Source organism: Stigmatopora argus, chromosome 4 (assembly GCF_051989625.1).
Source record: "Stigmatopora argus isolate UIUO_Sarg chromosome 4, RoL_Sarg_1.0, whole genome shotgun sequence".
Classification (NCBI taxonomy): domain Eukaryota; kingdom Metazoa; phylum Chordata; class Actinopteri; order Syngnathiformes; family Syngnathidae; genus Stigmatopora; species Stigmatopora argus.
Window position 1 is genome coordinate 5,784,983 of NC_135390.1, and position 21,169 is coordinate 5,806,151.

Consider the following 21,169-nt stretch of genomic DNA (forward strand, 5'->3'; position numbering starts at 1 on the left):
CAAAATGATAAACCTGTGATATGGTCTGAAGCAATATGATTGAAATATTAATAATTCATCATTTTAAAATATTAAAACGATGGTTTTTACGTGTTATTCTGTACAGCACAATGTTCCGATAAAAACAATTTAATTTCTTGGAAAAGGAACTGAAACATGAAACTGAAACTAAATGAATGAGGCCTTGTGCGTGAAAAAGCCTTTTTTTATATCGCTTCCACTGACTGACTCTAGTTCCTGGCCAACAGCAAAATGGGATTAAAACTGTGTTTTGCACTTTTTTGTTTTCACGAAAAGAACAATTATGGCTCATGAAATTCCAGTCTATCGAATTCAGTGAATTACTCCCAGATGACAGTGGGCCTTAAAAACTACCTACATACCAACTGTCATTCAGTAAAATATGACCATGTGACACAGCCAGGGTCCATTAGTAAAGTGAATGGTACTTGGTCATCTACGTATGTCTTCACAACCCTTCTGCCATCAGAAGCATGTTCTGCTCTCCTCCATTCCCATGCCAGCGCTTGCTCAAGGAAGATTACACGTTCGTCAGTCGCAGTAACACTACAAATTCAGCGGGCCCTTGGTGGAATTGGAGGTGAATAGAATGCACCTACAATGGGCCAGTGCTGGATTATACGACACTTGTCAGGGGGATATCCCACTGTGTTGTATTATGGCTCATCTCTAGCAGTGCTTTGTGTCTCATTACACGAAGTCCACATACAGTAATACCTTGAGATACGAGCTTAATGTGTTCCAGGATCGAGCTCGTATGTTAATTTACTCGTATCTCCCAAAAAATTTTCCTATTGAAATGAACGAAATACAAATGAATCCATTCCCACCCTCTGAAGAAACACCAAAAACAGGATATTACAATGGAAAAATATATTTTTATTTTTTCTAATTTACCACCTATTCACAAAGTAACAAATTCTTATCTAGACGTTATAATCTTCAATATTAAAATGTGACATTATTCAGTACAGACAGGCGATAGCGCGGAATGCGCGGACAAGAGAGAGAGAGGACAGGTGAAAGACTTGATGGCAATGCGCCCGTAACATAACATAATCTTTAAATTTGACTTAGATGAACTTAGATTACTATACACACACACTTAAAAATACATTTTAATCTTACACTACACTAACCTTCTTGTGCGATAACCGAGGCAAATATGTTAATGTATTCCACTGCGGCTTTCAAATCTGAACTTCCTGGCTTCCCCATGCCTCACAACCGAGTGTTCGTTTTTTAAAATTATCGAACCAGCCACGACTCGCTTTGAGGGGTTTCGCTGCTTTCAAGTCCATGTAGATTCCGCAGTCTTTTTTTGAGATTATCGTCTCGATCATGCTATCTCTAGTAAAAAAATGCAACCTGTACGGCCCGGTGCTCGTAGATATCTTTAGGCAAGGGAGATACGGCGAGAAAAACAAAGCAATGCTGTTCTCATAAGCAGACTCTCGCATACTTGGCCACCTGGAATTTTGCAACCCCCAGAAGGAACTCCAGAAATTTAGCGGGAGAATTATATCCTGCCGTAGCATATCTACTGTCCACCTCCGTTACAAGCAGCACTGCTTGCCGGCAATGCTGTGTCCCTGCTCGTGGCTGGCCTTATGTCGCACCCTCCATTTCAAGACAAAGCCCAAGTAACATCACAAACAAACACCCAAGAGATTATGCATTTGATTAATAAAAGCCAATATAAATTGTCATCATATCTTGATGGAAAGTAACAGAACTTTGCCACAACAAAGTATAGCTGTGCTGTGTGCTATGTTTTAGCAGCCAGTGCAGTTGGCTGCAGTTACTCTAATGAAAATGCTAAAATGAAATTAAAAATAATCATAAAAACAAATCAGGTTCATGAAATTAGATTATTACAGCAGTAAAAACCCTAAAGTCGTTGAGATGTTAGTTAATCATTCACCTTTACCGTTGACATTTTCATAAGAATATTATTACATCCAACTCGGACTAAGTGTATTTTGCAAACAAAGAAAAACACATAAATATCAAAGACAGCCATATGAATCTAAGCTTTTCAAGACCATATACGTCAATTCCAGAGACGGTCATATGCCAACAACAACAATGTACAGTGGTACCTTGACATACGAGCACCCAGACATACGAGCATTTCGAGATACGAGTAAAATTTCGAGCAAATAATTATCTCTAGATACGAGAAAAAAATCGAGATACAAGAAGGCCAGGTGGCCAAGACATGAGAGGCTGTTTATCATTGTAGTGCACTGTCTTTTTTGCTGCATCTCTTTCGTGTATAACAGATATCTACGAGCACTGGGCGGAGAGTTGCATTTTTTTCAGTGTTTTTTTCCGTCACTCAGCGCAAATGCCGGAGCGATGGGCTGCTCGTAAGAACATCAGGGGCACTGGCTCTCTCCCCGCAACTCCCTCATGTAATGTCTCTGGTCGCAACTCCCTCGTGTAATGTCTCTGGTCGCAACTCCCTCTTTGTAATGTCTCCGTGAGCACTGGGCGGAGCGTTGCATTTTTTTCAGTGTTTTCCCCCCTTAGCCTGTTAGCTCCCGTTGGCGGAGTGATCGCTAATTAAAGACTACTTCTTGTTGGCAAGTGGTCGTGCGTTATCCTATTGTGAGGACATTTGTGTGCATCATTTTCGGAATATTTTGAAGGGAATACAACAGCAAACAGCCCATCGATAGTGAAAGTCAGGGTGGAGGCGGGGCAAACAGCCAACCCGGCCAGGAGAAGGTATAAAAATGTAAAACAAAATTAGAAGGTTAGATTAAACTTATTGTTGAGTGTGTCTGCATCGTAATCAAAGTTCATTTAAATTTGTTTGTTATATTACGATTCACGGTGCAAAGTCTCCCCCGCCTCCCTCTTTGTCCCTCTCGCTACCCTCCGCGAAATCCGTCTAATTTTAGTTCTATTAAACACATTTTAGTAATATTAAACCACTAGTATGTGTTACTTTTTTAATAGATGGCAATTAGAAAAAACAAAACATTTTTTTCCAATCCAATATCCTGTTTTGGTGTTTTTTCAGAGGGTTGGAACGAATTAATTTGTTAATACAGACGCTCCCCTACTTACGAACGAGTTAGGTTCCGAGCGATTGTTCATAAGTTGAATTTGTTTGTAAGTTGATTCAGTGCTATAGTTTGTATTATAATTTATCTTTAAGGCCTATATAAGTATATTGAAGGTTTATATAAGTGCATTTGTATGTTTAAGGCTTGTATAAGTAACACACATTGGTTTGTACTGAAAAAAACATTTAATAAAATGGAGAGAATATGTACAGTACTGGAGAGAGAGAGAGAGAGAGAGAGAGAGATTTATGTATTAGAAACTGGCCGAAAGAAGCGATCTAACGACGATTGCACAGTTTTCTTCTTTTTTTCATCATAAATGATGCGGTAGCACTGTATGGCATCATTCAATTGATTTGCAAACTTTGTGCAACGTTCAATATAAGGGTCCTGCTGCTCAATCTTTCTGTTTATAAATGGTACTGACGGTCGAACGATTCAAGTTGTATGCCCGTGCAACGCTCACTACTCTCACGCGCATCAAGCTTCGTTATTATTGCCACTCGTTTCAAATGAAATGGCTTGCCTCTTCCTTGCTACTCCCTCAATAGAAGCCTTTCGCTTTTTACCAACCATATTCAATAATGGATGCACGAGATATTTAATGATACAAATGAAAAAGGTTATTTGCCCACTGGAGATACGTTCACGCACTTCCGCATTGCAACGAAGAAGGTAGATGCTGGGTGAGCTGAGCCCTCACAGCGCCAGGCGTCGGTATTAGCGGCGGAAAGAAGCACTACTCGGAAAAAAATACAAAATTGGACTTACGAACATTTTTCGACTTAAACGCAATTTGCAGACATGTTCGTATGTACCGTTGTTCGTAAGTTGAATGTTCGTAAGTAGGGGAGCGTCTGTAGTTCATTTCAATGGGAAACGTTCATTCGAGTTACGAGAATATCAACATACCAGCTCGGTCCCGGAACGAATTGAGCTCGTATCTCGAGGTACCACTGTATAGTATTTTCTCAAAACACTTAACATTGAATTCACAGCCAAACTAAAGTTTTTGGGGGTTTTGTTTTGTTAAGTTATGAATCATCAGTTAAAGTTGTCATAAAGAATATCATGCCTACAACACTTGTGGGCAGAAAGAGATTAAATAGGCCTTGAGAGTTAAATTGAAAAGTTCTCTTTTCTAATGCCCAACTGTACATGCTGTAGTGCCCATAAAACTCAAAATGCAGGCACAGTTGCGCATATGCTACACTAGAGGAATAAAATATGAAACGAGGAGATGAAATCAACAACTGACAGTAGGAGGATGACTCATAAAAGCACACCCTTGATAATGTAGCTGAGTTTGGAGTTGATCAAGAACAGAATAACAATGATTTGATGATACATCATCATTCCATTCAGAGATGTCTTAATTAAAATAAAACACTGTTTACAATAATAAATATGTGCAAGAAGACTGATGTCGTGGCCATTGAAAAAACAAACACACTGTCGCTGTTCACTGAAGACCTGGAAAATATTGAAGATGTGTGTGTATGTACAGTAGGCGTGTATGTCCTGTATGTGTTGAATACATGGAGCACTCAATTCAGAACCATTGGGGCCTTCTAAGAACAGGTCCCCTCACCCCATTAGGACCTCGGATGATACACACATGCATAATAAATGAAAGCTGGATCTAAAAGCATACGCCCATTAGCAAGCATGGAAGGTCTGGGCAAGAAAGACACGAAAAGAGAAAGAGACCTCAGACACAAATGGCCAAGGTTGAAGTGACAGTAACCTGTTAAGTCACTGATAAGAGCACTCTCTGCTGCTCTCCAGCAAGTTATGTTGTTATATGTTAATCACCGTCAAAGAAATCAGCGGGTATAAACATTTTGCTCGCCTCAGGGTCGGATATTTGACATTTTCTATGGTTGTTAGTTGAAGCCGTGCACTAACTGGGATGCTCATAAACTCAGCTGGATCAACTGCTAAATGTTGCTTTTGATTAGGCTACACATGGATGTGCTTGCTGTGTTCACTATGAAGAGAAAAGAAAATGACACACCACTTTAACTGCAGTTAAAAAACTATACATGGCAATTGATTTCTCTATTTTTGTGAACTGTCTGCAATCCTTAAATCTCTAACAGAGTGGGTTAACTGATTTTTGAAGACCTTAGGAATCTCCCAGATGAGATGTTAAATGTTCCTGTTTCCAAGCAGATATTCTCTAGTTGTTCAGTTTGAAATCACGCCGTGTGGCGGGGAGCAGCAGAAAAAAGGGCAAGATCACAGTGTTAGCAAGAGGTCTACATAATGTATCTGTCATGGCAGTAAGGTCAGAAGACCAGAGGCCTCTCTGCAAGTGATACAAGCATTTAGCAGGCTAATCATGACATGCTCCAGTGCATCAAAGCCAGATTCAACTTGTTTCCTTTTTTCCCCCAAAATCCAACTTCTTTTGACACACTGTACTAGAGATTCTCTATCTAGCACATTTCTGTTAAATCCCACTGGAGCAGAGGAATATTTGTTTAATTTATTAACCACATTAAAGCAACAGTAAAAAGGTTGTTGCTATTTCTTTAGTTTCATTATTGTCAGTGGTAACATGTGAAAGTTACTGTGTGGTCAATATAAAAACACTTGCTTTTAGGGCAACTCTTGTTCATCTATCACTATCAGTGACAGCCACAGCGTTTATTTATAAATCAACATAAAATCTGTTAAGAGTTTAGTTTCAGTGTTTTAAGTCATAATATGACAAAGTTAATGTGTGGTCAATATAAGAAACAGATCATTTTTAGTTCAGTGATTAGTGCTTCAGGGAAAAAGGTGTTGAGAATGAAATACCCTGTGATTGGCTGGCAAACAGTTCAGGTCAGGGTTTCCCCCGCTTTGCAGGGATATGCTGCAGCACCCCCACGATCCTTGTGAGGATAAGCAGAACAGAAGATGAATGAATGAATGAATTGACTACAACTGTTTAGTGTATCATCTTCAATGACAATTACGTAGTTAATAGTCATAGAGATGAATCCAGAAAACTGAAAAAGCAGGAAACAAAAAAAAAACATTAGCTTCTTATCTGAGTGTTATTCATTCATTCAGTTTCTGAATTGCTTTATCCTCAGTAGAGTTGCAGAGGGTGCTGGAGCCTATCCCACCTGACTTCAGGCCAGATTTAAAACTTCACCATGAAATGAACAAATAACAACCAACAAACAAAAAATCAATAAATAACAACCAACAAACAAAAACTCAATAAATAATTACCATCTCATCTCATTTTCTGAACCACTTTATCCTCATTAGTGGTGCTGGAGCCTATCCCAGCTGACTTCGGGCCAGAGACGGGGGACACCCTGAATCGATGGCCAGCCGATCGCAGGGCACAAGGAGACGAACAACCATGCATACTCACTCCCATACCCAGGGGCAATTCAGAGTATCCAATCAGCCTACCATGCCTGTCTTTGGAATGTGTGAGGAAACCTGAGTACCCGGAGAAAACCCACACAGGCCAGACCATGCAAACTCCACACAGTTGGACCGACCTGGATTCGAACCCAGATCCCCCACAGTGAGGCCGACACGCTAGCCACTCATCCACTAGGCCACCCTCTAAATAATAACAATAAATAATCAATGAATAAATAGTCAACACAACAACAAACAAACCAACAGATAAATAATCAATAAATAATAGTAATACAATTACCCTGGTTCCTATGCTTATATTCATGTGGCCCAGCTTTAAAAGTATATAGTAACTATTAGTATCATTTTTTTGCCGGAGTGCTCCTCTTACTGGAACGAGAACACTGTGCCATGCATTTGAGAGTGTGGGTGGATGTGTCTGTGTGGGTTTGTAGTCTATACAGCACTGCTCTTACTGCCTGAGCGCAAGTTCAACTCCACCGCTTTTTAACTCGCTCATGCTCTTCTCTAAGGTAACACACGAAAGCCACGATGAGACACGCACACACTTTGCAGCAGCGATGCGCTGGAGAGCAATACAAGTCGCATCTCGTCGTTCATTGCATTCGCATCCTCTTGCTACAGTGACAATGAAATTTCCCAAATACGTACGGGATGAATAAAGTTATCCAATCCAATCATCATCACCAAAACTGGTTATTTGAACCTAGGCGCGCGTTCGGTGCATACATTTCCACGTATACCACACGCACGTGCACACCCACGAATATGACCGATATTAGCTGTTAAGAAAAAGCTGCAAAAGCATCCGCAGCAGTAGTAGTAGTGGAATCGCTTTCTTTTTTTTTCCTAGCGGCGGCTGCTTTTACGCGGGCATGGCTGCAGATCAATAAACGTAAAATCCTCCTAGCACCAATACTGCTTTAAGACTGCAACGGGGAAGCCCTTTCCCATAAATTAGAGCACTCACCCTATGTTGTTCAGCGCCTGCTCCAGCAGCTCGGTCTGCAATATGTTCTGAGGCGCCGAGAAAGCCCCATTGAAATGGGATAGAACCGAGCTACAGAACTGACGCAATGTCTCAAACTGCATTTTCGCCCTCCTGCTTTGCTTCTTCTTCCTTTTGTGTTCGACAGCAGCGTACCTCTTCGCCGTTTTATTTTATTTTTCACCCAGAATACATCCCAAAGCCTCCGTCTGCCCCGCTACCGATTCTCCTCGGTTTATGTTGCTGATTATCTCCGCCGAGGATTCCGATCAAGTTCCATATTTCTCCGGCGGCTCCTCGACAAACGTGTCTTTAGATGAGATGCATTCCGGGTGGGATCCTTTGGTCATAATTCTTCAGACTTGCAGGAAGAGCGCGGTGCCGGTGCCCGAAAGGCGTCTTTTCTCCACCGCTGGTCATAGGCGAGTGGTCGCCCGCAGGATGCTTGAGGTGGGGACGCATCCTTCCTTACACGGCGGCCGGGAGCTGCATCTCCCCTAGCCGTGTACCAGCTGCCTCACATCCAAGTTGTCTTTTTTTTTGTCGAGGAAAGGCTGTTTCGCTAGCACGCGCGCACACACGCACACGCGCTCTCCTGCACTGGGATGCAAGGCTTGCCAGCCACTGGTTGTCATAGCTCTCGCTCCGCGCGCTCTGTGGAGGCGCACGGCAGCAGATACGTCGCAAAGCATCCCGGTGGTGACGCTGTCGTCAGGGGTTTTCCGCGTCTCGACTCACGCTACCGCGCTCGTCATGACAATGCGGTGGCGTAAAAGCAACGCCTCTCAAGAGGGAGTTCGCGTTTTACCGACACGCACATACAGGAGCGGTACTCTGGGGAGGGAGGGACGCCAAGCCATCGAGGTCAGTGTTATTAATCAACTACAGCAGCAACATCCAATCCATCTCTCAAGCTATTAACACTGCAAAACAAATGAACCCTTTCAGGGACAGTGCTCACCGTAGTGCTATACAAAAGTTGACTGTTAACCCTTTTTTACAATTATTCTTCATTATTGTATTTTTTTTGTATTGTACGGGGCAATAGCTACCCCGTGTGCGGTCGATTGGTCGCCGGTCTTTTGGTCGCCGTCTTTTGGTCGCCGTCTTTTGGTCGCCGGTCTTCTGGTCGCGGTCTTTTGGTCGCCCGGACCGCGACAACGGGCGACCAAAAGACCGGCGACCAAAAGACAAACGACCAAAAGACCGGCGACAAAACAAGGTAAAACAACACGGTCTCCGCATCAATAAAAGCCAACAATGGCCCTGAGCAGTTTCACTTAGCCAACGTGTGAGTGTATAAGAGTTTGTATGTACATGAGTTGTCCCCTTAGGAAGGGACGTCAGTCAGGGTCTTAACAAGTTCTCCAACAAAAAACAATAAAAGTACGGGAAATCTGGAGCTTTTCTTTAGCCTAATAATTAATAGGGCATTAAGTATGACTAAATAGTAATTTGCAGTTTGTTTTTAGGGAATTTGAGCAACGGTTTAAATGGTAATTATCAATAACCTTCTGCGCGACCAAAAGACCGGCGACCAATCGACCGTGTACCCCTCAATGTGTGGAGTTTACTTGTTCTCCCCAGGTACTCCGGTTTCCTCCCACATCCCCCAAAAATGCTTGGTAGGCTGGATGCACACTCTAAATTGCCTCTAGGTATGAATGTGAGTTTGAATGTTCTCACCGAGCTTGTGTGGCTTTTCTCCGGGTACTCCGGTTTCCTACCTCATCCCAAAAACATGCACGATGGGCTGATTGAACATTCTAAATTGCCTCTAGGTATGACTGTGAGGGTGAATAGTTGTCCATCCCCTTGTCTTCTGTGATTGGCTGGCCACTGATTCAGGATGTCCCCGCCTAGTGAATTTGGTTGAATGTGTAAGTATAAATTAGGAAATGTTTTATTCATTCAATCATTCATTTTCTGAATGGCTTTATCCAGACTAGAGTCGCGGGGGGTGCTGGAGCCTATCCCAGCTGACTTCGGGCCAAAGGCAGGGGAAACCCTGTATCGGCTGCCAGCCGATTGCAGAGCACGAGGAGACGGACAACCATTCACGCTGGTGGACATACCTGGATTTGAACCCAGGACCCCAGACGCACTAACCACTCAAGCTGCCGGACCGCCTCGGAAATGTTTTAATTGAAATTATTTACCAAAGGGAATGTATGCCCATGTTTTACTTTCATGCATGTTTATTTGAATGACTTGTTTTCCATTTCAGAATGCCACCAGCAAAGAAAAACACTGTCCAGGACGTCATTGATAGATCATTCAGAATGAAGACAGCAATTTATGTAGATATCGACACTGATTCATGTGATGAAGGGATGGATCAGATGCCGTTAATGGATAGAATGAAAGTCTTTCCCTCTCAATGACAGTTGATATTTTCTATTTATCAAATGACTTTAGAAGTTTTGTGTGAGCATTATTCATGAACTGATGCCTGACTTACTTTTGTGTATCTGTATTTATAAACAGTGTGAATATTCATTCATTCATTATCTGAACAGCTTTATCCTCGCAAGAGTTGACACCCTGAACCGGTGGCCAGTCGACTGCAGGGCACGAGGAGACAGACAACCATGTACTCTCACACCCATACCTAGGGGCAATTTAGAGTGTCCAACCAGCCTACCATGCATGTCTTTAGAATGTGGGAGGAAACCGGCCCCTAGGTATGGGTGAGTGTGCATGGTTGTCCGTCTCCCTGTGCCCTGCGATCGGCTGGCCACCGATTCAGGGGGTCCCCCGCCTCTGGCCCGGAGACAGCTGGGATTGGCTCCAGCACCCCCCGGGACCCTAATGAGGATAAAGCGGTTCAGAAAATGAGATGAGATGATATTGGGGGAAGTTGGACATACCAATAAATGCTAATTAGCTGGGCTCCAGGAGGCATTGTTTTTCTTCCTCATGTCTGCCTTTGTCTGTCTTGTCCTTGTGATTGTTCATTGTTTTCACCTATTGTCTCATCCCTTATGTGTCTCAGACTATCCGCTGCCTCATGTGTCACCCACCTCTTCCCTTTGTCTTGTTAACCCATGTAAGCGTATTTAAGTCCCCTTTGTTTGTCCATTTCTTTTTGCGTCATTGACAAGTTTCTGTTGTGAGTATTGCCATGTCCCTTCCAACTTTGATGAGAATGACTTTATAATGGTAATATACAATGTTCCCTCTAAGCTGTGCGCATGTGCAATTGTGCACTACTTTCGTCTTCTCCGCGCACAGCAAATCATATGGAGCGCACAACAAATCATATAGAGCGCACAAAAAAATCATTTTCCCCCATGATGGCGCCGTTCACGCGGCAGCCAGTGGCAGTAGCTCTGTCCACTCTTGTTTTTCATGTTTTACAGCCCTTCTATCATTTTTTTAATTACATTTTAATATTTCTTCATACATTCCTTTCTACTTTACTGTGCAAATAGAAGAACAAGCGGTGAAATTGGGTGAGAACTGTCTAAATCTGCTGTGTGTGTGGTTGTGTGCGTGCGTGCGTGTGTCTAGTATGTGTGATCGTTTGTCTTCAACCTACACAATGGACTATAGTAAATGGAAATTATCCTTTGGCTACAATCTTACATATATATGTTCATTAACATGAATATAAATATGTTCATTAATGATCAATAAATCAAAGCAAAATCATGGATAAATATTGCATATAAATGGAAACTTGACTATCTCAAGTTACACGTTCAGCAGAAAAGTCATTTGAACGAGAATGAGAAGTGAGAAGGACAGATATGTAAAAAAGAATAAAATTTAAGTCGGATTTGTGCATATTCTAATGGCATTTATGAAGATGTTTTATTCATAGATATTTTTTATTCATTTTCTGAACCGCTTTATCCACTTTATCACTCGCGGGGGGTGCTGGAGCCTATCCCTGCTGACTTTGGGCCAGGGGCGGGGGACACCCTGTATTGGTGGCCAGCCGATCGCAGGGCACAAGGAGACGGACAGCCATGCACACCCAGATCCATACCTAGGAGCAATTTTAGAGTGTCCAATCAGCCTACAATGCATCTCTTTGGGATGTGGGAAAATGGAGTAATCAGAGAAACCCATGCAGGCCCAGGGAGAATATGCAAATTCAACACAGGTGGACCGACCTGAATTTGAACCCAGGACCCCAGAGGTGTGAGGCCGACGCACAAACTACTCATCCGCCGGGCCGCCCATTCATAGATATTAATCATTACATTTTATTATTACTAAATCATTTATGTGTAGTAGACATGCACCTGCTTATGGCAGGTGTGATACTGGTGTGTGCCCATAGCGAGCAATGATGATGTTGCTCACACTGGTACTCAGTGTGCTCAGGGAGGTTGTCTTTCTGCCCAGACAAACAAAAAATTAGAGGGAACATTGTTAATATAGACAACATATTTTTAAATTAGAAGATTTTCAGCGAGTGGTGTGCCTTGAGATTTTTTCAATGCAAAAAGTGTGCTGCAGCTCAAAAAAAGGTTGGGAAACACTGGATTAATCTACAAACAAGGGGTATGCATATATATTTTTAAAAACGTATGTGAGGTCAAATGTTTCATTCAGAGATGTCAGTAAATGACAAGAACAGGCCGACATGGGAAAGAGAACCAAGCTGTCTTGCATAAATATTGTGCTGTTCTTTTAGCCCCAACAGCACCTTGAGTGAAAGGGAATGGATAAACTGTGTCATTATTGGTTTTGAATCAACAGGCATGTGATTATGTGTGGGGTGAACAATTCATTTTGTATGTCTAAAGTTAGGATATTGAAAAATAAATTTAAAAAAATGATATTCGCAAACGCTATTTCAAAATCTGACCGGTCACATTTTCTTTGATTAAATAAATGAGAAAAATAAACAAATTTGACACTTGTTTAAAGTGTATATAAAGAAAATGGTTTTCATTCAAATATACATTTTACACTAATCATAAATCATCAAAGGAAAATGTATTTAACACTGAGCTAAATGGATGGGTCCACTTTAATTTGTGTTGTGGATTACACGCACAGAACAAACACACTACAAGTAAGAAATATGAGCATAAAAGTGTTGTTTAAACAGTGCTTCACCTCTTGAGCAAGAGCCAGAAAATAACCTAGCCTTTATCTCTCCAACTCTTGGCATTTTGTGCAGCGGAATTCAAATATTCAATTTACTCCTCCACGGCTGCAACCATAATCAACCGAAAACTGTAATCATCTCAATCATACTCGGCATTATCACAATTTTCAAATGACCTCTAACCATGACAAATTTCTTTTAAAGCTGCGATGCAATCAAAAATGTAAGGAACTAACATAAACTGCAGGTGGAGAATCCAAGACTACCAAGAACTGCATGAAAACATGGATCATGTCAATGAGTTGTACTCCAACAACAATTGTCCTAAAAATGTAGGCTAAAAATCCTCCTTTGGTAGAACAGCATTGAGGATATTGCGGAAGCACGGTTAACAGAGATTACAGATCAAATCTAAAAATAACAAGATCTTAAAGATTTTGGTAGAAATTTCCCTATGCTCTAATCCAAGGGTGTCAGACTCGGTCGGGTTGGTTCACGGGCCGCTTTAACGTTAACTGGATTCCACGTGGGCCGGACCATTTTAGATATAATATTTAGATTTTGTTTAAATAAATGGATTAAAAGAACTGGATTAAAAGCCCCGAATATTCAGTTTTTTATAGATCTAAAACAATGTTTATTTTAGCTTTTTAAAATATATTTGTAGATTTTACAAAATGCTTTTTGAACTAAAAACACAGAAAAAATTACAATTATTGATTTAAAAGGGGGAAAATCAGGAAATTTAATATACATCTATACTCTTCATTTTAATTTGATCCTAAAACAGAAAGTCGGCACTCATGATTTACTTTCCCGGGCCACACAAAATGATGCGGCGGGCCAGATTTGGCTCCCGGGCCGCCACTTTGACACATGTGCTCTAATCTAAGGTCAGCTAATGCTTGTCTCAAAACATTGATGATGGGAAGGTTTTGTTGAATAATATACCATGATAACTACCATTAAAATGTTTATGCAGGCACAATATTTCCTTTGGTAAGAAAAAGTAGGAACCCACCATGTGGATGTTAACTGCCTCTCATGGTACTCATATGATGATTTACGAAACTAAATGGAGTCCCTAAAAGCATAACAGTGTGTAACTGTGTTCCTTTGAAATTACTTCTTTTTTTCATATGAAGTAAGAGTATATTCTGTACAATCCTTTGGAAATTTAAACTAGCCAACATAGATTAAACAAAGAAGTCTCTGGAAAAAAAGAAGCACACTGTAAAATTCCCTACATATGTTTTCTGGTGTATGTGAGTGAGCTGGGTGGACGGCTATCAAAGAACAGAGAGATACAGTATTTGCGTCTGTGTCTCCTTTATAACCCTCATGGGCTCTACGTACGAGCTGTTTTTATGTGGTGCCTTGATAATTCTGAAAGGAGGCAACAGTTACATACTATTTTAGTATTTATTCTTCTCTTCTATCAGTCAGTTCTATAAAGCAGCTGTATTGTTTGGTTTACTATATATTGAATGCATCTAGTATAAAGTGTGACTACTACAGAACAAATGTTCCCATATTCATAGTGTATACATCTGTGTTTGCATTCTAAGACTAACCTGTCTATGGTTGCATCGCCTTGTCCAGAGTATCTCAGCGAGCCGTTGTCAAGGGACGCCTGTCTTGGCAAGAGCCCGCCGTGACGTCTGCTTCTGTCTGACGTTGGTGTCAAGTCCCCTGAGGCTCCCTGGTAGGGGTAAAGTGACGGGTCCTGCAGTTTGGCCTTCTTCCCCTGTGGCCCGCCTTCAAAAACGGCACGCACCTGACCAGGCACCGAACCATAAAACCACGCTCCCGATTTGGTGAGGATTTCTTGTTGTTTTCGGCACAAGTTGCATACCCACATCACCTAAAGGAAAGAAATAGATAATTGTCAGTCTTGTGAGAAGTAATGGGGAGTGGATGTAAAAACTTGACACACCTATTTTCAAATGGCAGGTTTTTGCAATGTAAAAATAATTAGCGGAAGGTTAATCATTTCACAACTTTGAGTGTGGAAAAATAATAAAAATAGGAACGGAAGTAAAGAACAAACAGTTGTGATAATGTGGTCGCACCCAAATACATATAACTGGTTGTCTTTATGTTCAAAATTAAACTTTACGTTCTAATTCAGGTTAAACATGGGAGTTAGCTCACCAATTCATAAGGGTTTGTGCTAACACCTAATAGTAAAATTAGCATGACTATACTACCAAAATGCATGTAAGGTATTCTTATGGTGACAGACAGTATTTGGCTTGTGTCCAATATAGCTTTTTAGAAGTTATGTTCAAAGTGCATGGCCGCATTTTCCCATATAATGGGAAGATTTCAAGTTTTTACAAAATCTAGCCACACTTGTATATTTATCTTTATAAGGATTCCACCTTGTCATACACTATAGCTAAGACATATTCATATTTTATATATGAGAGTGTCACATAATTTTAAACAAAGCACTTTCAGGAAATTCTTTCAGCTTCTTCAATGTCACTGTTAGAATCTTAGCAGAAAAGTTTTTTTTTTTTTAAATCTTCTCAATTACTGCATCATATTGTGTCATATGTTCTCCACTTAATGGAATACAGTATACTTTATGCTATCGAAATTTATGTACGTATTATTCTTTTATTAAATCTAACAACTAATCATAGGAATGAGACATTGAATGTTATGGAAACTTTTTGGACTGCTTTGTGCCCCAACAAATACTAAATGTACCTGGTTAATCTGAAAACCACCACATTCAAAGTTGTAAAACAGTGTAAACACTTTTGCAACCATTATATTTTCGTTATTTTTAAAAATTTATTGTCCGCATTTTTTTCTCAATTGAGTTTTACATGTTATACTGTAGACTGATGGACAAAAAAATTAAAATTGCCCATCTTTTTTCTGTATCATGAAAACCTGTCAGTTGAACTAGACTTTTTTATCCACTTGCATATTGTCTATGAGAAGCTGTAATGAGTGGGTTGTGAATGTACAGTATGCTAAGTAAATTGTTCACAAAACAAATAATACAACTGTTCATGGGTGGAAATCTTTTCAAACCCAATATATAGACAATGAAAGTAGCATATGACTTATTTGAAAATTGAAAAAAGATTTTCACCCCACAAAACCAAAATGAACTATTGAACATTGGTGTCAATGAAGTAAAAGATGTTTTTTTTTTAAATATACAAGTACCTATATAGATTTTAAACACATGCAGCAGCCTTTAATAAACCTGAAAATATATAAATGTCTGTGAGTCTTCTGACATCTCGACATAAAGATTTACTTGATTTTCATGGGGCTGGGGTTGGCATAGAATTTTTTAGGGTTGTTCAGGGTCGAGGAGTGCGAGAGCATAACTGAATTCAGATGGAAGGCAGACTACAACCTGAAATTGTCGTCAGTCACTCACTGGGCACATTAAGTGACCGACAACTATTCACACTCATATTCACACGGTCACCGAGTGGCAACTGAGCCCATGCTGTCTGCAGTTGGGAAAATGTACCACATCAGTGACTTTTCTCGCATACTAACTTGTAAACTGTGTTTTTGATTAACATACTGCAACAGCAGATAGCTGCATGAACACTGACCATAGATATCGCAGAGAACTGAGTAGAGAAGTACACCTCTGATGGTCAGCTAAAATAAATAAGAACAATTGCATCCAAATACATTTATGTTACAGACGGGATTGAAATGGATTGAATTGAATGCTTTTATTGTCATAGTATAAGTATAATGAGATTTAAAGCTTCCACAAAGTGCACAAATACAACAACAAACAAACAAATAAATAGAAAATAATACATAAATAATCAATAATTAAGTGAGAAATTGGATTGGATAACTTTATTCATCCTGTGTGTGTGTATATATATATATATATATATATATATTTATATATATATATATATATATATATATATATATATATATATTTATATATATATATATATATATATATATATATATATATTTATATATATATATATATATATATTTATATATATATATATATATACACACGGTAGGTCTTAACACTCAGCCATTTGTTTTGTTAAAGAGCAATAATAAGCAAGATTAGGTTGTCTAAGTGATATCAGTGGGGCGGAGTGGCCTTGTTCCATTGGAAGTCCAGGTTGAGTTCTCTGGTTTTGGAGACGTTCAGCGCCAAGTTGTTGAGAGCGCAATTGATAAAAACTCGCTGGGACTTTCTGCCCAAGGCGTAACTTCGAGTCATGTACCCAGCTGTATTTGCTCTTTCTTGATCAGCAGTAGGAGAGCTGCCAACTTCTCCGGAATTTCCAGAGTTTACTCCGGACAACGCAAACTCCTGACAATCTCCCTAAAATCTGAAAACTCAAAAAAATGGTCGCTTAATTTTTTTTTCGAAGCAACCATTTAGGAAAAGTAACACATTTCCAATTTGAATGCCTCGGAATTCACACCATCGCTACAGATTCTGCCATCTTGATTCAACTGCACCAGATGAATTCTATTTTATGTTATTTTCAAATAAGCGTCACGGCATAAGGTCGCACAGGGCTTGCATTTCTGATATATTCCAACCCTCTTAACAAGGGCTCCCGGCCGCTTGGATAAAAATGACGGCCACCGCCCGCTGCCCACCATTTTTTTCTCTCAGTGCTGAGTTGAGTGACAGTCCTCTGTCTTTCGCCATTTTCCTAGTGGCAAGCGGAAGGCAGGGGACTTACGCTTACGCTTGCAAGTTTCATCGTGGATTTTCCCATTTTTATGAACTTTTTTTTCAGAAAAAAATCTGCGATGTAGTGACGCTCTGCGAAAATTGAAGCTGCGAAGTGAAGGATCACAGTAGTCATTTATTTTGTCTGCATTTTTACTTAAAACATGCCTAAGACAATTTAACTAGTTTATTATCTCATCTCATCTCATTTTCTGAACCGCTTTATCCTCATTAGGGTCGCGGGGGGTGCTGGAGCCTATCCCAGCTGACTCCGGGCCAGATCAGTGGCCAGCCGATCGCAGGGCACAAAGAGACAGATAACCATGCACGCTCACACCCATACCTAGGGGCAATTCAGAGTGTCCAATCAGCCTACCATGCATGTTTTTGGAATGTGGGAGGAAACCGGAGTACCCGGAGGAAACCCACTCAGGCCACTGGAGAACATGGAAACTCCATACAGATGGACATGACCTGGATTTGAACCCAGGACCCCAGAGCTCTGCGGCCGACGCGACTAGTTTATTATTTATTCTTTATTACTATTATTAAATAGTGAAGGTAATTGCAAAAAAAGTGCCATTTATCCGATTAATCGTTGAATTAACCGTCTGATTTGTTGATAAGCTAAATTATCGTTAATTGGATCACTACTAGCAAGGCTTACCGTGTTCAGTGAGTGTAGGATGTAATGCAATTGGACTTAATGTTATGTATTCACGATGACAAATGGAAAATAATATAAATGTCTTTCTTTTGTGAAGCGCTCAAAGACAAGAAATGGAGGTTTTTCCCTGCTCTTTGATACCGCGTTTTCATTTGCTCTACTTTGCAGCTGGAGCAGCCAGCTCACCACATTAGCTTCACAAATCCAAGAGCAGACAGCAGTCCTGATCACCACACATACGCACCATAGACACACTAAACGCCCACGCACACAGGCTAATATGTTTGTAACTTATTTTGGAGTGTGTTTGTGAAGACATGGAGAAGGCCAAATCAACGACAGGCCGGACAGCCATTGGGGTGCCCAACAGCTACAGCACATCCCTCGTCCACACACACACATGCACGCAGTCGTTCATAGGCACCCACAAGCACACACACACACACACACACACACACACACACACACACATGCACGCTACCTACCAAAGCGCCCGTCCTAAAAGTCTCAGTGCTGAGTCAGTGCATTACAGTTATTAGTGCGAGCCAGACTTGAATGCTGCTTCTCTTCCTATCAGGAATGTCCATGTTTTGAAGCTGACTTTGCACCAGCAACCAGATAGCATCTTTATGTTATGTGCAGTGGTCCTCCTAGAGGATTTCTTTACTGTCCTAGTACAATTTGTTATCAACATTACGGAACACTGTATAGTGTGTTATTCAATTTACAAGTTAAGATTTCAGTTTTTGTATACGATAAGTTGTTTATTTCACCACATCTAAAGTCAATAATATCAAATAAAAACTCTGCCTTATTGTTTAGAGCACATGTGTCAAATTGGCGGCCCGGGGGCCAAATCTGGCCCGCCGCATCATTTTGTGTGGCCCGGGAAAGTAAATCATGAGTCCTGACTTTCTGTTTTAGGATCAAATTAAAATGAAGAGTATAGATGTATATTAAATTTCCTGATTTCCCCCCTTTTAAATCAATAATTGTAATTTTTTTTTAATCCGTTTTTTCTGTGTTTTTTGTTCAAAAATCATTTTGTAAAATCTAAAAATATATATAAAAAAAGCTAAAATAAACATTGTTTTAGATCTATAAAAAAACTGAATATTCAGGGCTTTTAATCCATTTATTAAAAAAAATCTAAATATTATATCTAAAATGGTCCGGCCCACATAAAACCGAGTTGACGTTAATGCGGACCGCGAACCAACCCAAGTCTGACACCCTTGCTTTAGAGCTACTGTTATGTTCATTCATTATTGATTGAACATTTCAGCCCCATATTGCCGTACTTTATTGTTGGCCTTAAAGGATGTACGTACTTGAACGTGGGTATTTAGTTGGATGGTTCTTGGTTAAACAAGTTTGAAAAACAGTGATATGCTGTTAGTTAAACACTTCAATAAATTGTGACACTCATAATTATGTGCAGTTAAAGAAACTATACAGCAGTCTAACCACAAGCTGACGCAAACAGTATGGATGTGGGTCCTTGTTTAATGCAGCAAACTAAGATGAACTATTAGTTCTACAGTGGTACCTCGACATACGAGTGCCCCGACATATGAGCAATTTGAGATACGAGTAAAATTTCGGACAAATATTTATCTTGAGATACGAGACAAATTTTGATCTACGAGCATACAGCGGACGCGAGAGGCTGCTCATAAGAAGATCATGGGCACTGTCTCTCTCCCCGCAACTCCCTCGTGTAATGTCTCTACGAGCACTGGGCGGAGCGTTGCATATTTTTTGCATGTTTTTTTCCCCGTTAGTCAGTACGAATGGCGTATATACTACTTCTCGTTGGGAAGTGGTCGTGCGTTATCCTATTGTGAGGACATTTGTGTGCATCATTTTGGGAATAATTTGAAGGGAATACAAAAGCAAACAACCCTCGATAGGTTGCATCTGAAAGTCAGGGTGGAGGCGGGGCAAATAGAGCCAACTATAGCCAAATAGAAACGTTCGTTTGAGTTGCGAGAAAATCGACATACGAGCTCAGTCCCGGAACGCATTAAGCTCGTATCTCGAGGTACCACTGTAGAGAAGAAATAGAGAAGAAAGGTATCAAAATTTAAAACAAAATTTGAATTAAGTTTAGTGTAAGGTTAGATTAAATTTATTTTTGAGTGGTTGCATCGTAATCCAAGTTCATTTAAATTTGTTTATGTTATGTTACGAGCGCGTTGCAGTGCAAAATGTCCCCCCCGTACCTCTCTCTCTCTACCCTCCGCGAAATCCATCTAATTTTAGTACTATTAAACACATTTAGTACTATTAAACCACTAGTTATTTGTTACTTTGTTAATAGATGGTGAATTAGAACAAATAAAAATGTTTTTCTAATCCAATATCTTGTTTTTGGTGTTTTTTCAGAGGGTTGGAACAAATTAATTTGTTTTTAGTTCATTTCTATGGGAAACGTTCGTTTGAGTTGCGAGAAAAATCGACATACAAGCTCAGTCCCGGAACGCATTAAGCTCGTATCTCGAGGTACCACTGTTTTAGTTCTATTTTCAATTCAGACATTTGCACATTTGCAGACATCATATTGACACACGAGGCATTTATGACAGGCTGTCAATGTTACAGATGGGTTATAACTGTACTGACACACAATGGAAGCTGAAAGGCTACAAATTGAGCTGTATGTGTCCCACAGGAGTGTAGTCAGAGAGGCCATGAAAGTATCTTTAACCGAGGTCATGGAGAGAGCTCTTCACTCAAACGGTAGTCATTGGCCAACACCATGAGCTGCCAGGACAGCTTTTTTGTTGATGCACCAAAGTAATAAGGGGAGCATCAATTCAAATGCAAAGCCTGTTAAAAACAATCTTTTAGCCTGTTGGGCTGCTGTGATTGAAGAGCTACAACTGTTTTTCAACATTTTCAGAGGACCAGAATAAGACGAAGCACTGGTGGAAATACAATAAAAGCTTAGTTTGAACGCTGAAATGTTTTCCACATGTCAGACACCACCCAACAAAGAATATTTATGAACCACATATTGAGTTTAGAAGACTGATGGTAGAGTGGTGAGCACGTCCGCCTCACAGTTCTGAAATCAAGGGTTCTACCCCAGGTGGGATCCGGCCTTCTTGTTTGGAGTGCTGGGGTCAGGGCAATGTTTTCCCCTGATCATATGTGGGTTTTCTCAGGGTACTCGCAATTCCTCGCACACACCCCTAAAATGCATCCTAAGCTAATTTAATGGTCTAAATCAGGGGTGGCCAAG

General features: G+C 40.4%; 1 protein-coding gene across 28 annotated transcripts in view; it reads right to left on the reverse strand.

Moving 5' to 3' along the window:
• The window catches only part of rims2a (regulating synaptic membrane exocytosis 2a), a 135,798-nt gene that overhangs the window by 76,102 nt on the left and 38,527 nt on the right, over positions 1-21,169 (reverse strand). For 22 of the 28 annotated variants that reach the window (XM_077599387.1, XM_077599382.1, XM_077599383.1 and 19 more), the window contains one exon: positions 14,122-14,411. In XM_077599387.1, the coding sequence (XP_077455513.1) occupies positions 14,122-14,411 (290 nt within the window). Of the gene's footprint in view, positions 1-7,461; positions 8,234-14,121; positions 14,412-21,169 lie in introns of those variants that run through there. The other 6 variants (XM_077599385.1, XM_077599405.1, XM_077599404.1 and 3 more) reach the window with 4 other exon arrangements.